The sequence below is a fragment of the Panthera onca genome, chromosome B3 (assembly GCF_046562875.1).
Source record: "Panthera onca isolate mPanOnc1 chromosome B3, mPanOnc1 haplotype 2, whole genome shotgun sequence".
In the NCBI taxonomy this organism is placed as follows: Eukaryota; Metazoa; Chordata; class Mammalia; order Carnivora; family Felidae; genus Panthera; species Panthera onca.
Window position 1 is genome coordinate 59,337,561 of NC_138344.1, and position 15,093 is coordinate 59,352,653.

The 15,093-nt window shown below is 46.1% G+C and overlaps 1 protein-coding gene across 7 annotated transcripts in view; it reads left to right on the plus strand.

Moving 5' to 3' along the window:
• The window catches only part of FRMD5 (FERM domain containing 5), a 328,234-nt gene that overhangs the window by 268,647 nt on the left and 44,494 nt on the right, over positions 1-15,093 (plus strand). For 5 of the 7 annotated variants that reach the window (XM_060618708.3, XM_060618707.2, XM_060618704.3 and 2 more), the window contains exon 2: positions 14,562-14,666. The exons of the other annotated variants lie outside the window; for them this stretch is intronic. In XM_060618708.3, the coding sequence (XP_060474691.1) occupies positions 14,562-14,666 (105 nt within the window). The remainder of the gene's footprint in view (positions 1-14,561; positions 14,667-15,093) is intronic. 7 annotated transcript variants of the gene reach the window in all.

Genomic DNA, 15,093 nt, shown 5'->3' on the forward strand with positions numbered 1-15,093 from the left:
TATTCTGCTACCTAAAAATGTATTTAATCCATCACATTTTATCCTCCTTGCTGGTATCTTAGTTTGTGTGTCCATCAGAGCTCATTTGGATTGCTACAGTGATTTTCCAACAAGTCTCCCTACTTCTGGTCTTAACGTCTTCCAGTCCTCCTCTGCCAACATGAAATCTACTCAAGTCTTTTTCCCACTGAAAATCTTGCCACCCCTTGCCATCACTTACAGAATAAAGTCCTTGGAATGACATACACGGCCATTCAGCACCTGGCCCTTGTCTGCCTCTCCATATTGATCTCCTGCAACAGACCTCCTTGTACCAGTACAGTTAGTTGAAATTCCTGGAACACACCCTGCTCTGAACTGTTCCCTCTGTGGTATCCCACTCCTAGGCTGGCAACTTCTATGCATCCTTCAACTTCAATTTGTAAATCATTTCCTTTCTGGTAGTCTCATCCACCAGATCATCCCTGTACTTTGTACATAGCTCTGTGATGGCATATGTTATCCCATTGTAACTTGTGAGAGATGCTCCTCTACCCAAAAATAAGGTTCACCTTTAATTAATGGAAAATTGGGGCATCTGAGTGGCTCACTCGGTTAAGCAGCTGACTTTGGCTCAGGTCATGGTCTCACAGTTTGCGAGTTCAAGCCCCGTGTCCGGCTCTGTGCTGACAGCTTAGAGCCTGGAGCCTGCTTCAGATTCTGTGTCTCCCTCTCTCTCTGCCCCTCCCCATGCTTACACTCGGTCTCTCTCTCTAAAAAATAAACTTTTTTTTTAAGTTTAAAAAAATTAATGGAAAATTGAGGAAATCATCCCATCACTCTGTCTCTAGAGTCTCCCTGGTCAGGAAGAATAGGTGTAAGATGGCCTTAAAAGAATTCTTACTTCGAATGTAGGGAGGACTTAAATACACTGAGGAGGCTGCTCCAGAGCCCAGTCCATTGACTCTGCCTCTAACACGGTTTGATGTCACACACTTTTCTGAGTAAGCATCTTTGACAGATTGAAAAGAGCACCCCAGAGAAAATATATAACACACTCTACCTAGAGAGAAAGACCCATGGGGCCAAATAAACTTGCAATGATGCATTGTTTTGCTGAAGCAGCAGCTTTTCTTTTTATGAGCCGATGATTTTCTCTGGCCTGTGTACGTCTTGCTGAAGATTAAGGATATCTGGAATGTACAAAGGAAGAACAGTTGATAATAGCCTTTGGGGGTATAGAAAGAGTGCATATGATCTCATGTTACACCCGAATCCTACCTCAATTCCCCAGTCTATGGCGTTTGGGATGGTTACCAATTTCTAGGATTTAGAAGTGTTTTAATCCAAAAAAAAAATTCTAAAAGAAAAAAAAAGAAATCTGGCTTTAAATGCAGCTTATTTCTTCTTCATCGTCTTCAAATATTGTTGGCTGTGTTACTGTTTTCCTGTTTGTTTTGAGGATTTCCCCTTTTGTGTGCCCTCATGAAGAAGCCCAGCATCTATACTTTTTCCAACAGAAGCGGTTTTCTGATTGAAGTGAGCCAATAGTGCCCAGGTCTAAGAGATTCAAAGAATTCAGAAAATAATGCAAGTAATGGGCTTAACTACACATTTAGATATATAGTCAGAGGATTATAAATCTAACCCAAAGCTGCATAGAACGGTAGAGTTGTAGGTTGCTTCCACAGGGACCATATTGGAAAATCAAAGGATGAGGGGTTTAGCATAATGGGAAGAGTGTGAACTGTGGGGTAAGGCAGGCCTTGGTCTGAGTCCCACATTCCAGTTGTTTGGCCTTAGATGCGTCATGTAACTCTACTCAGACTTAGTTTTCTCTTTTGTAAAATGGTGTTAATAGAAACCTTCCTTAGGGAATTGTTGTTAGCATTAGAGATAATGCTGGTAGAATGCTTTGAACGTGGTAGGCTCTTTGGAAATGGTGGTTATGATTTTGGCTTTGTGTTGAGAGTGATGTGATGGACTCTGATTTCCCACCCGGTCCCCCTAGGAGTGCTACTGACAATGGTCCACATCCAGTAACTGCTTGAGGCAGGGGTATAAAAGCCTGGCCATTCTGACTCAACTTGAAATAACTCTGAAGGACTACTCTAATTCCAGAGCTCCCCATAGTTCAGCCAGGTCGACATGAGGCCTGCATCACAGCTCATCTTCTTCCTCTGCATAATCCAGCCCTCCTCCACTCCTTTCTAGGGACATTGACCCCAATAGCACTTCTTAAAAATGTCCTGCATGCTAAACTTTATTCCAGAGTCTCTACTTCCTAAGGAATCTGACCTGTGACAAGTGATGGGGCACGTATCCAATCCTGTGTTATTAATTACTCATTGGTCTAAGGTGCTGGAGCCCAAAGAAGATCCTGTGGCACCTTAGCCAGGTGTCAGGAAATATTTTAGAAAGACAGAAAAACTATCAGAAAAACTGTAAGGGAATGAGGAAATTCCTAGAGACATGTGGAATTTGCCATAGGAAGGCAGTTGATAATTTCCAGGGGTTAAAAACACCTTAAATCTTATTCCACATGAGGCCAGGAGCATGTAAATGTTTTCCAACATCAACTTCCTAAAAAGAACTTGGCTATGACATTCACATCAATATAATTAAGCAGATGTGATTAGTCTTTCCCCAGTATTGAACTTTTAATTCCCTTCCCTTTTCCCTGGCAAGGACCCAGCTAGAGACCTTCCTGGAAGCAGACCCGTGTTTTCTTTTCTAATGACTGTGTGGAGGTGGCCTAAACAGTTATTTTGGAGCTGGACTGTACTGTAGGCACCTTTCTGGTGCCCAGTGGCATTGAGGTTGGGAGTCCCTTGGCCCACTCAGGTACAGCCCATGGAGTTAGAATCCAAAAACTAGACAGAAGGTAATATCTGGAAGGCCAATCCTGCAGAGAATTTCTAGGGTTAAGTGAGACTCTACTTTGAACAGGGACAAAGTCTCCATCTCCAAGAACAGTCTCACCCCAACATGGTCCTTGTCTGTTGTTTTCTACCCAGATCTCAGCAGGTACTACGGGTTGACCCAGGAGGGAGGAGCTATCAACCTAGTCGTATCATGTAGTAGTTAACCAACAAACACTTCCTGAGGATCACATGCAAGACACTGATCTGTGCACCATGAACACAAATACTGGATCCCACATGTCCATCTCTCCTGGTAATGGAGAGGAATGTGGACCTGAAGATGGGAGGGGCGGTGGTAGGACAGGTCAGTGGTACAGGGAGTGAGTGCCATGAAATTAGAGGAAAGAAGATGGCTTTGTCCAGGTCACTTTTTCATGTCCTTAAACCCCGTACCTCTGCAACCCTGGTAATGCTCAAGCAGTGCCTGGCCCAGGGGGAGCCCTCAATAGATATATATTAAACAGAGTGTTTGTCCTGATGGCTTGTCATCCATTGTTTGGCCTTCAAATTACAAATATTCAGCTTGCAGCAGATATGCAAGATTTTTTCAGTAGTGACATCTCAACCAATGTTGCTGTGCAGCCCTCAGGGGACCCTTTGTCTATTGGTGGCCTGGCTGTGCAGAGGCACAGAGATGACAGGGAGGTGCCAGAGGCCCTGGAGTTGCCGCTGGGCTCAAGGATCTTGCCTCCCCTGCCCTCAGCCCTACTCTTCAGGCCGAAAAACTGCTGGAGAAGCAGTAACACTTCCAGAAGCCTTACCTCCTCTGCTTGTTTTCTCCATCACACTGCAAGGCCTGGACCATGGTTCTACCTGATGCCCTGGGGTCCAGTCATCCCCCAGTGCATGTTAGCAGATACATGTCCAAGTCCAAGAATTACTTATAGACCAAAAGGCACCTGTTGCTGTTCAGCCACTGAAGTATTACATCTGGGAGAACCCTCAGGAAACTAAGTTCATGGACCCAAGGGCACTTGCCTCAAAGTCCACCCTTAGCTTTTACTTAGCCCAGGTTCAGAGGCTCTGCCTCTGAGTGAACTTAGGACAGGACAGGATTAGGCTGGAAGGGAACTTTGTCAGCCCATTCCCATATCTGCCAATCCCGATCCCTTCCTTATTGGACAGTTGAAGAGTTCATCTTACATGCAGGGCTGTGCAAATAAAATAGCCAGATGGTCACCCCTAAGGCCCTGGCATGTAGAAATTCAGGGGCCCCACTGCCACTTTGGTTGTAGTCTAGGAAACAGCAGGCTAGGAGAGGAGAGGGAGGGAGAGTCTCAGGATCCATTCTGAGAAGACTGTGCAACAGCTCTCACTGTGTGAGGCCAGAGCTGTGCACTGGATGATCTAACAGGATTTTCCCATCACTCAAGTGGAAAATAAAATGACCAGACTCAGTGCAAGATAATAGTTTCACACAGTGGCCTTCACTGTCTCAAGCCTGCTTGAGGCAGTTTCTGGAATTGAATGAATTCTGTTTAGTTACTCTTTCCATTTACTGAGCAATAGCCTTGAGTTTTTTTAATTAATTAAACTAGTAATAAATGTGTTAAACCTCTACCTTCTAAAGCTATGTGATTAGCCTTTTTTGTTAAACTTGTTTTTTATCCTCATTTAAGAGAAGACGGACCTGGAATGTCATTACTCTGGCCAACTGATAACAGAATCAGAGAAATGGGGCACATAAGGGGACGTGGGATCATTTACACAGAGGGAAACTAAGGCACAGAGAGAGAAATGACTTGCCCAAGAATTTGCCTTTCCTTTCTCCCATCACTTCCCCCCTGCCCCAAACTCCCTAATCAATGCTGAACACAGAAGACTTGCCTCCTTGGCATGGAATAGCAACTTCGGGGCACATTTTCTATACCCACTCATTTCCCCACCCACTATGGAGGGCCAGCTGGATCCTCTCCTGGGAGAGAGGAAGAAGGCTGGTCATGGCAGCCAAGATGCGAGTCTAACTGGGAAACTAGAGGAGCACAGGAACAGAGGGAAGGCAGCAGCATAGGTCTGGGACAGCTCCCAGCCCACCTCATAGAGACCCTAGAGGCCAGGAGGAGAAATGTTCTGAAACAGACTCCCTGCCAATGACAGTAGGGAAGGGGCTTGTTCTCTGAATTAGGTTTGAGGATAACTGCCAGCTTTAATTTGCGATGATCTAGTTCATGGCAAAAGTGCAGTGAGTTTTGAGCTACTTAGCCATTGAAAGTACATGGTAATTGGGGACTTGAACTTTGTAGGCAGAATTGGGCAACTGACCACTGTCATGAAAGGCAGAATTTGAAAACCTGGCAGGAAGGAGCTGAGTTCTCTGTAGTATTTAACTTGTAAGCCTAATGCTCTCAAGTTGCTACTGTTGGTATGTGATGCCATGAGGGCTGAACACAAGTGTGAACTGGGCTGCCAGAGCTGGGCCATGATAGAGTTCAAATATTTCCTTTTCCTCCCTCATCCCTGCAGTCTTTGCTCCCAGAGCTGCTTGGGACCAACAGGTAGGTGCTAGAGAAGGGTTGATCTTGTCCACTGATACCCAACCCACAGCCCCAAGTGGCATCACCTGGGAACATGTTAGAAATGTACATTATCAGGCTGCACCCCAGACCCATGGGACCAGCAGCTCTAGGAGAGCGGCCCAGCATTATGTTTTAACGACCCTCCGTGCAATCCTGATGCAGGCTCAGGTTTGAGAACTGCTAGTTTAGAGCATGGTATGGTTCTGAAATTGTTGTTTATTTTAAAAAAAATTTAATATTTTATTTTTGAGAGAGACAGAGTGCGAGTGGGGGAAGGGCAGAGAGAGAGAGGGACACACAGAATCTGAAACAGGCTCCAGGCTCTGAGCTGTCAGCATAGAGACTGACGTGGGGCCCGAGCTTGGGAACGGTGAGATCATGACCTAGGCTGAAGTTGGACGCTCAACCAACTGAGCCACCCAGGCGCCCCTGAATTTGTTGTTTATTAAGGAAACTCTAGTTTTACATGAGCTAGCCATCTACCTCCTACTTTGCCCCCTCATCCCCTTCTGCCATGGGGACAGCCACTGTTGGGAGAATTGAGGTTTGTTGTGTTGCTTTCCCAGCCCTCAGCACTTGTACAGTAAACCATCTCTTTGCCATCTATTTGGCCCCTGGCCCCAGCTGTCTCCTCCCCTCGAGATGCCCAGTTGTGTTGTTCCAATGAGGTTGTTTCCACTCGGTGCTGGGAAGGAAGACACTCCTAGATGCTGCTCTGTGCCATCAGTGAGACCACAGACCAAGAGTTAGGCCCTGGAACCCTACCTCAGAGTTCTCACTGCCATGATGAGGGACCTTTCAAGGGAGGCCCTGGCTGTCCTTCTCAGGAGAGGTGTGAGCCTGCCCTGTCTGTCCTAGCTGGAAAAGCCAGTGGCTAGGAGTGGCTAAGTGAGCTCTGGGGAACTCAGGACTCCAGTCAGAGAGCTATGGGCTCTACTTGTCCAACCCTCCCCCTTTACATGCCCACAGATGGGGCAGTCATGTGAGGATTCCAAGGGGAAGAGTCTGACACAGCAGTTAGCTCCCCTAGCTTTAATGCCAGAGAGAACCAGTTAGGTTTTTTTGAGATAGAGGCTCTGGGTTAATTTAATGAAATATATTTTGCCAAATGTTTTCTCTTTTTGTTCTAATTAATGGCCAGGCATTAAAAGGTACAGTGGCTATTGGAATTATGTCGTATCTTATCCCCCACCTCACTCAGCTCCTCCTTCCCGAGTGTTAGGAGCACATCAACAGCATGACCTAAGCTCTGCCTTTGTCTCCATGGCACTGAGTAGAAACTGCCAGGCCCCTGAGGGATTTGGGTTGATAGCATATATTTGATATTTTCTACTCTTCTTCTGACCTAGTCTTGATAAAAGGGCCTTGGGGTATGGAGAAAATGCAAATCCATGCTTTGAGAGTCCTGTGGTACGGATTTCCTAAATGGTGGCCATCCTCATAAGCTAGGGGACACTGCCCAGGTGGATGTACAGCCAGAACCCACCCGAACGTTCTCATCCAGGGAAGACTGGCTTCTGTTGCATGAGTGCTGTGTATCATTGCTGAGGCTTTGTCACATTCAAGCCCTCTCAGCCTAAAGAAAGGAGAGGTCACAGGAAGCAGAGTAATTTGGTAGGAAAAATACACAGAGTTTTTATGTAAATTATGTCTCTTGTTTTAAGCCTCCCAATAATCCTTTGAGAGATGCAGTATTAACCTTGTTTTATAGATAAAGAAACAAAAGTTTAGACAGATTAGGGGACAGGTCTTGGTAAGGTCACAAGCTGAGAAGTGGCAGAGCAGGGCCTTGACTCCAAGCCTAGTGCTCATCCCCAGAGCCCTTCCCCTCTTTGCTCCCTTTGCCTCCATCTCAACTTCTAAGGAACATGAGTGACCCATAGGATAATTGAAAGGGAGACTGCACCAAGATTCAGAAATCCTGGCCTCTTTCATTTATAGACTCCATCCAGCTCAGAATCCATCATGCTTGTTGGTACAGACAAATAAACAGTTTTCTGCTGAGAGGGAAATTGAAGCAATTGCTACAGGGTTAGGAGAATCAGTTAGATTGCTGAGCTTGCCATATTTCTCCTGACCCTGGCCAACCAGGCCACTCCCTACAACCCCAGAGATGCCCAGATTTGCCAAACAGCATGTGCATTTGCCCTTTGCAAAAGAGAGGGAGTGCGGACATAATAAATGAGTTGTTTGTTAAACTGTCTTTAGGGTTGGAAGCAAGGAGGGGTCTGTCTGCCCCAAAATGCTGGGCTTTCTTTACAAGTTATCTGAAGCAACGTTTTATGAGAGAAATAGTTGTACAAGGGTGTGTGTGTGTGTGTGTATGTAAGAGAGAGAAGTACAAAGTACAAAAATACAAAATACTGAGCTTTTTTCTAACAAGCCTGGCTGAGGTTTCAGTAATTCTGCAGCTGTGACATGACTAGTCCGCTGAGATATTCAGCACTGGCTGGAAAAATACAACCAAAATTTATTCAATCGATAGCAAGAAACATTGATGCCTCTAAGAGTCACATTACTGTAAGAGTGGTCTCACTGTGGGAAAGGCAGATGAATTCGCTTTTCTTCAGGCCCAGCTCAGAGTTTTTTTCCTTTCCAGGAACTTCACTAGGCACAAGGAACCCACAGAGACATGAGGATGCCTTGACTCATGAAGCATCATCATTGATGATGATAAGTCTAGCCCTCTTGTTAGTCCTGCACTTACAAACTGTACAACAGCAGGTTTGAAGGTTCTGCTCAGAGGGTCTTAATTGATCTTGTTGAGTCTGGTTTGGCCATCTGTGCTGACAGAGTCATTCCCATGACATTTGCTTGCACACAGTGACCTCCATGCTCCAGACTGAATGTGTTTTCCCCACCCCATGTGCATGTCCTCTGCCTACCCTACCATGTGGCGATGAGTGAAGCCAGTATTCTGACCCAAGCAAGGACAGCCAACAGGGCTCCCCGAGGCACCATGCCTGGCATCTGAACCTACAGCTATCTATTGGCATTGTAAAAATCACCCTGACTCCCTCAGTTTGCATGTGGAATGTGGGGGAGGTGGTATTGAGGCAGGAAGTTTACTAAGAATTTGTATTAAGAATGTTTATTAAGAATTAAGTGAGGTCAGTGGTGCAGGAGTCAGGATGAGCACTTGTTCTCTTCTTCTGAACTCTGATTTCCTCCACTTGGGGTCTGGCCTCTCCCCCAGGAGCCACATGGACACATGGCTCTCCTGGCCGCATGGCTCCTGACGCTCCAATATGGATGCTTACTGTTTTCATGGGCCCCATCCTTCCTGGCCTAACTCCCGAGTTCCGGAGTCTGTCTCCTCTGAGAATAAGGTGCTGAAAGCATGCCCAAGTGGGGCTCACTGCTGGCTCTGCTGCATTGGGGGCAACCTGCTGCAAAGACGGTATGGCTGCATTTCTCCCTGGAATGAGCTCCTCCATCTTCTTCCAGAGGGAGCTTGGCTGCTTTTCTAGCTGCAGCCTCAGCAGGTCCTGGACAGATTTTGTTGGTTTACGACTAAGGAAGAAAAGTGGGCTCCAGAGCCAGGAGCTCAGCAGGGGTTCCTTCCCTTCAAAGAAAATGTAAATTAGAGTGGAAGATGCTGAGGTTAAGAAATCTGGGGCCCTGCTGTTAGCATTGCACCCCTTATCCTCCCTCCAGCAGAAAGCTGGACTGGGTGTAATGTGTGAACACAAGGGCAGGACTGTACCCCAGTAATTGGTTCACACTTTTTGGCTCAGTTTATTCATGCCGTGGCCCTGAGAAGATGAGCTGATGTGGCTGTTCCTCTGTGACGTTAAAGTGCAGTACACATCATCTGCCCCCGAACCTGGCAGACCTCAACACACACATGCCTTCAGAGGACACTGACAAAGAAAGCAGTCTTTCTTTGGCCTACAAGAAGTTTAAATATAAAGTTAAGCTAGAACAGAGGCTGCAATGCCATCCAGTCCCTGCTGCCTCACCCTTCCCTGTCACTTCCCTGAAGACCAAGTGCAGCTGTTACCCACTCCTCTAGGCACCCCTTTCCTTGGCATGGCCTCTCGACACCCCTGGGTTCTTGTGCTTTTGGACCGCGTGTGCCCACTGCCTACTTCTCTCCATCTCACCTCTGCCTTCTCTACAGGCCCATGAAACCATGGCCAGCTCTTCTTTAATAACATGTGGTCCAGGGTCTGAGTTATGATCGCTCTTGCCCTCTTCAAGACTCAAGACTCACATAGCTCACACTTAAAATCTCCCTGCCTTACAAGTAGGCTGATTCAATGAGGTGAGGCCTAATGGTGGGGGGAGGCGGGGGGGGTGTTCTACATGTCAGCCGCTCTGATCAGGGTGCACTATGCCAGAGTCCCTGGGATTGACCATATGATGGGTTAAAATAAAGGTGCTCTCAGGGTGTCTGGGTGGCTCAGTCAGTTCAGTGTCTGACTCTTGATTTTGAGTCAGGTCATTGTCCCAGGGTTGTGGGCTCAAGCCCTGCATTGGGCTCCACACTGAGTGTGAAGCCTGCTTGGCATTCTCTCTCTCTCTCTCTCTCTCTCTGCCCCTCTCCCCTGCTCATGCTCTCTCTCTCTCAAAAAAATTAAAAAATTAAAAAAATTTTAATAAAAAATAAAGCTGCTCTCCTGTCCAAAGTTATTGATTATGAGTCAGAAAAGGCAATTAACCTTGAATAGTTTAGGTCACTGGCCCACTGCATGCTGCCTCAGTCTCTTCCCTAAAGAATAGAGAATAAAAGCCAGGCACTCCAGGAAAGAGCAAGAATATGAATTCTCCCAACCTGAGAGTTGCAGGATGATTCTAAGGGATTCATCAATCATTCCGCACACCATTCAGAGAGCGTAAATGGGTTGCATGTATATCCGCTATTATTTTCAAGTACTGCTAGTATTATTTTCAAATAGGTACTATTGTGGTTTACAAAATACAAATTTATTTTTTAAATGGATGCTGAGTAAGTTATTTTAACCCAATAATATCTTTGGGAAGAGAATAACCTCAGAGGTTAGCAGGATTTGGGTGCTCTACCTCAGCTCACATGTCCTGAAGATAAACTTCCTCAGGCTTGGAGCCCTGACTTTGTGACTAAACAGTAATCACCTGTCAACGCAAGTGCCTGTTTCTCCAGCTTAATCAATGGCACAACATTAAGCACACAACACACAGTTTAGCTTGTAGCGTCAGGGCCACTGCAGGCAAAGGGAAAAGAAGACAGAACTCACTGGACTTTGCCATCTCACCAAAAGAGAAGACTTGGCTGCCACAGAATATTCCAGAAAGCCCCAGACCTAGTGCAGGGTGATCAAAAAGAGAGCATTCTAGGAAACAGCTGGCTGGCATCTGAAAGTACAAGGCCAGAAAGTTTAAAATTCTTAAACTTGCCCCTGCCAATGGCTTATTGTAGGGAGCCCACCATGGTGGTTCAGCTGAATGTGACTCTCTACCCAAAGGCTACCTCAGGCCACTCTGCCAGCCACTGGCGTGAGTGCTCCAAGAGAGGGGCAGGTTGCAACCCTCTGTGAAAGATGCCCCAGCAGTGCTCTGAGTTGATTCTGCCTTTGTGTTTCTGCTGGGAATTGAACTTGATGGAATTCTGCCATAACAAGGAACTCTGTTCCATTCCCCAAACCTCCTACCCTCCGGCCTTGGAGAAACAGCAAAGGAAGATGATTTTCTTCATTAATCATCATAAGAGCTTTGTAGCTCAAACCCATGCATCTACCACTGGTAAATGGGAACCTGAAAGAATTCTGACTTCATGGCCAGGAGTAGGGGTCTCACCAGATGCTGGAAAATAACAAGAGCAAGATCTTTTTCTCTGGAGATAAGGGAGGTATACTAGGATTTCTTTTTCATAATTATCTGATGAGAAAAGCTATTCTTGCTTTTTTTTTTTTTTTCTGTGAAGTGGAGAACTCTGAGTTTGGATCTATTGAATTTAAAGTTATTGCCACCTAAGGTCCCTACCAGTGTATTCAAGCTGCCAACTCATAAGAACCAGTTGTTTTCATGGAAGACATGATTCTTGTTAAAAGTTCTTGTGATTTGGGGCGCCTGGGTGGTTCAGTTGGTTGAGTGTCTGACTCTTGGTTTTGGCTCAGGTCATGATCCAAGGGTCGTGGGATTGAGCCCTGCATTGGGCTCTGTGCTAAGCATGGAGCCCACTTGGGATTCTCTCTCTCCTCCTCTCTCTCTCTCTATCTCTCTATCCCTCTGCCCCTTTCCCCCTGCTTGCACATACTCTTTCTCTCTTGTAAATAAATAAATTAATTAATAATAAATACTTTATAAAAAATATGTAAAAGTTCTTTTGATTTCTATCACACAAGCACATTTTCCCCATGGCTGCCCCAGGCCCCTGCTAATACGGTTGCTGTACAGATGGAAGTGAACTCCTTTAGCCACTAAAACTCACCTGAGCTGACCACCAGGAAGTAGCCATTTGGTGCAAAGTAAAATGTGTGGAGAAAAATATTCACAGTATACCACTGTTTCTTAATATTCCATTTCAATTGCTCTGAGAGAGATAATAGTACAGGATATGCCACTTGGGATAGAGTTAAACATATTTCCTCTCCTCCCAGAAGAATTTTAGGAAGGAGTTTAAGCTCTCCCCACACTCTGGGGTGTAAATGAGGAAATCATTGGCAGCCCTTGCCCCAAAAGACTGTTGTTGATAGAGTCTTTTGAAAGACCTGGTTTGTAGCGCACCACCCAAAGATCCCAGCATGATTCATAAGTCTGCCTTGAGAGTAGCTCTTTTTGGTGAGAAATCAAAGGGTGTAAGAATCGGGATGGCTGCCTTGGGACTGTGTTAGGAAGGAGTGCAGGGCCAGCAGAAAAGGTGGGGAGATGCCCACCTGGTACAGCCTTCCTTTGTTGAGCTGTCCACTCTCTCTTCCTTCCAATCCTACAAGGATAAGCTTCTTAAGATATTTGCTGAGAGAACTGATCTCCTGCCCTACTTCTCCTGGAAAGTATAGGATGAGCCAGCGGAAGGGGAAGAGGTGAGAAGTAAACATTGCGTGGAGGTCATAAAGGTCTGCCCTTTCTTGGAGCAGCACTGGGCCCTTTGGCCTTTACACAGGTGAGATACTTTGGACCTTATAAGATGACCTTGGTTTTGGATGCAAAATGAGACATGGTCCCACCAGAGGCCACCGTCTGAGCTGAGCTGCAGAGACCCCTGGGGATAGGCCTAGAGACTGCCATCCTGCAGAGCTGCAGATATTCTGACAGTTTTCCACAAGTCATTCTGCTCCCAGCTCATCCCGGATACTGAGGCATGTCCCTGAAGGAGAAGTTAAAGGTTTAGAAATGGCCTAATTTCCTCACGTTTTGTGAAAAATTTAGCCAACCCCCTACCTTCTAGTCCTTCAGTCATTAGCTTATTTAGTGAATAATTGTTGAGGACCTAGCCACCAGCTAGGTTCTGGGGGACGGCTCCTGCCTTCATGAAAATGACAGTCTAGAAAGGGAGCAGATAATAAACAAGTAAATCAATAAGATAATTACAGATTGTCGTAAGTCCCATGAAGGGAATAAACAGGATAAATGAGATGGTAACTGGGAGAGGCCCTTCTGTAGGGGAAAGACCTCTCTAGAGAAAGGACATTAGAGCTGAAACCTCAAGGAGGGAAGGAATAACCATTGGAAGAGCTGCAGTCCAGGCAGAGAGCATATGGAGACACGGGGAAAATCCTTGGAGCATCAGGAAGAAAGGCCGTGGCCAGAGAGCAGTGAGAAGAAGGACTTGGGAGGAGTTCACAGGAGGTAAGAGCTAGGGTGTATAGAGCCTGTGGTCAGAGTTTAGGTTTTATTCTGAGAGCAATGGGAAGCCACTGACTGTATTAAGCAAGAGTGGCAACCTAATTAAAGATCACTGTGTACTCACTGCCTCGTTGTTTGTAATAGCAGATTAGAAACAAATTCCATTGATATGGGGCCGGGTCAAGTACATGTAGGTTCATCCCAGTGGTCTGCAGCAGTTAAAGACTATGAGGCAGGTCTGTATGTACTGCCAGAGAAAGATTCACAGGATACCCTAAGAAGCAAAAAAAACAAGAAATAGAATACAGCATAAAATATACTGCCACTATATTTTTGAAAGTGATTATATGTGTGTGTGTGTGTGTGTGTGTGTGTGTGTGTGTGTGTGTGTGTATAGGCTTGCCTGTGTATAAAAGTGTAAAATCCTACGTTAAGTATACACAAGGAGAGGCACCTGGGTGGCTCAGTCAGTTGAGTGTCCAACTTTGGCTCAGGTCATGATCTCATGGCTCATGGGTTGACGACCCACATCAGGCTCTGTGCTGATAGCTCACAGCCTGGAGCCTGCTTCACATTCTGTCTCTTCTTCTCTCTCTGCCACTGCTCTGCTTGCACTCTCTCTTTCTGTCCCTCTCTCCCTCCCTCTCTCTCTCTCTCAAAAATATTTTTTAAAAAGGATATACAAGGAGTTGCTTCTGGGGAGGGAAACTGAGACACAGGGTGGACGGGAGGCCTACTCTTCACAGTGTCTCCTTTTGTATGTTTGAATATATTGGTATGCCTTTGTTACATATTCAGCAAAAAAAGGTAGCTTGTCTAAATCACAATCACTGTGCTGTATGGAGAGAGCACATTGAGAGATGGTGGTGGCTTGACCATGAAGTTGGTAATAGGAATGGAGAGAAGTGGGTGGATTCAAGATCTACTTTAGAGGCAGGGCCAGCTGGACTCTGTGTATTCCACACTGACTTTCCCTGCTCCCACTTGTTCAGGAAAGCTTTGTGCATTGAGATTGGAACTGGGCTTCCCTGACTCTCCTCTGACTTCTGTGACATCTTTGTGGAAGGAAGGGCTCTTCGGCTCCTTCTAGGTGCTAAGAGCTTCAGAACTCTAGAGACTATCTAACACATCACAATATGGAGGACATCATTACAGACACATGCCCTTTTCACATCCTCATCCAACTTGTAGATGATTTTTTTTAAGTAACCTCTAGGCCCATCATAGGGCTTGAACTCTCGATCCTGAGATCAAAAATCGGATGCTCTACCAACTGAGCCAGCCAGGTGCCCCTAGATGATCTTTAATGACAATCAAAACACAGTTACACTGAAGAAGCACTATCATTTCTCAATGGAGCTTGCTTTCTTTGCAGAGAGATGCCAAAGGCCAGTACCTGTTTGACCTTCTTTGCCACCACCTGAACCTTCTTGAGAAAGACTATTTTGGGATCCGCTTTGTGGACCCAGATAAGCAGCGGGTAAGTCAATATTCAAAGCACAAATGGAGGAGAGGATTTGTCAGTAGGCTGAGTCCTTGAACTGCCATTCATACTCATGATTTTAGCCTCAAGAGTCAGGGACCAGCCGGGCCCTGCAGTTGGGTGTCATCTCTTCAGATCACCGTATTAGATATGGAAGCTCACCTAGTGTGGCCTGTTGTTTCACAGATGCTGAAATGGCAGCCCAGAGGGTTGAAGTGATTTGCCCAAAGTTGTCCAGTTGGAGGCAGAGCAGCTGGGCTGGGTCATGATCTTGGAGCATAGGTCACAGGCTGAACCTCTCCTGCCTGCTTTCTAGTAAACGAGCTGAACCACCCTGTTCCAGTTAGGAAGGGCCTCACCTAAAGTGCCACGCCAATCTAGTGGGGGCAGAACAGAAAGATAACTGAACTGACATGGGCCTTCC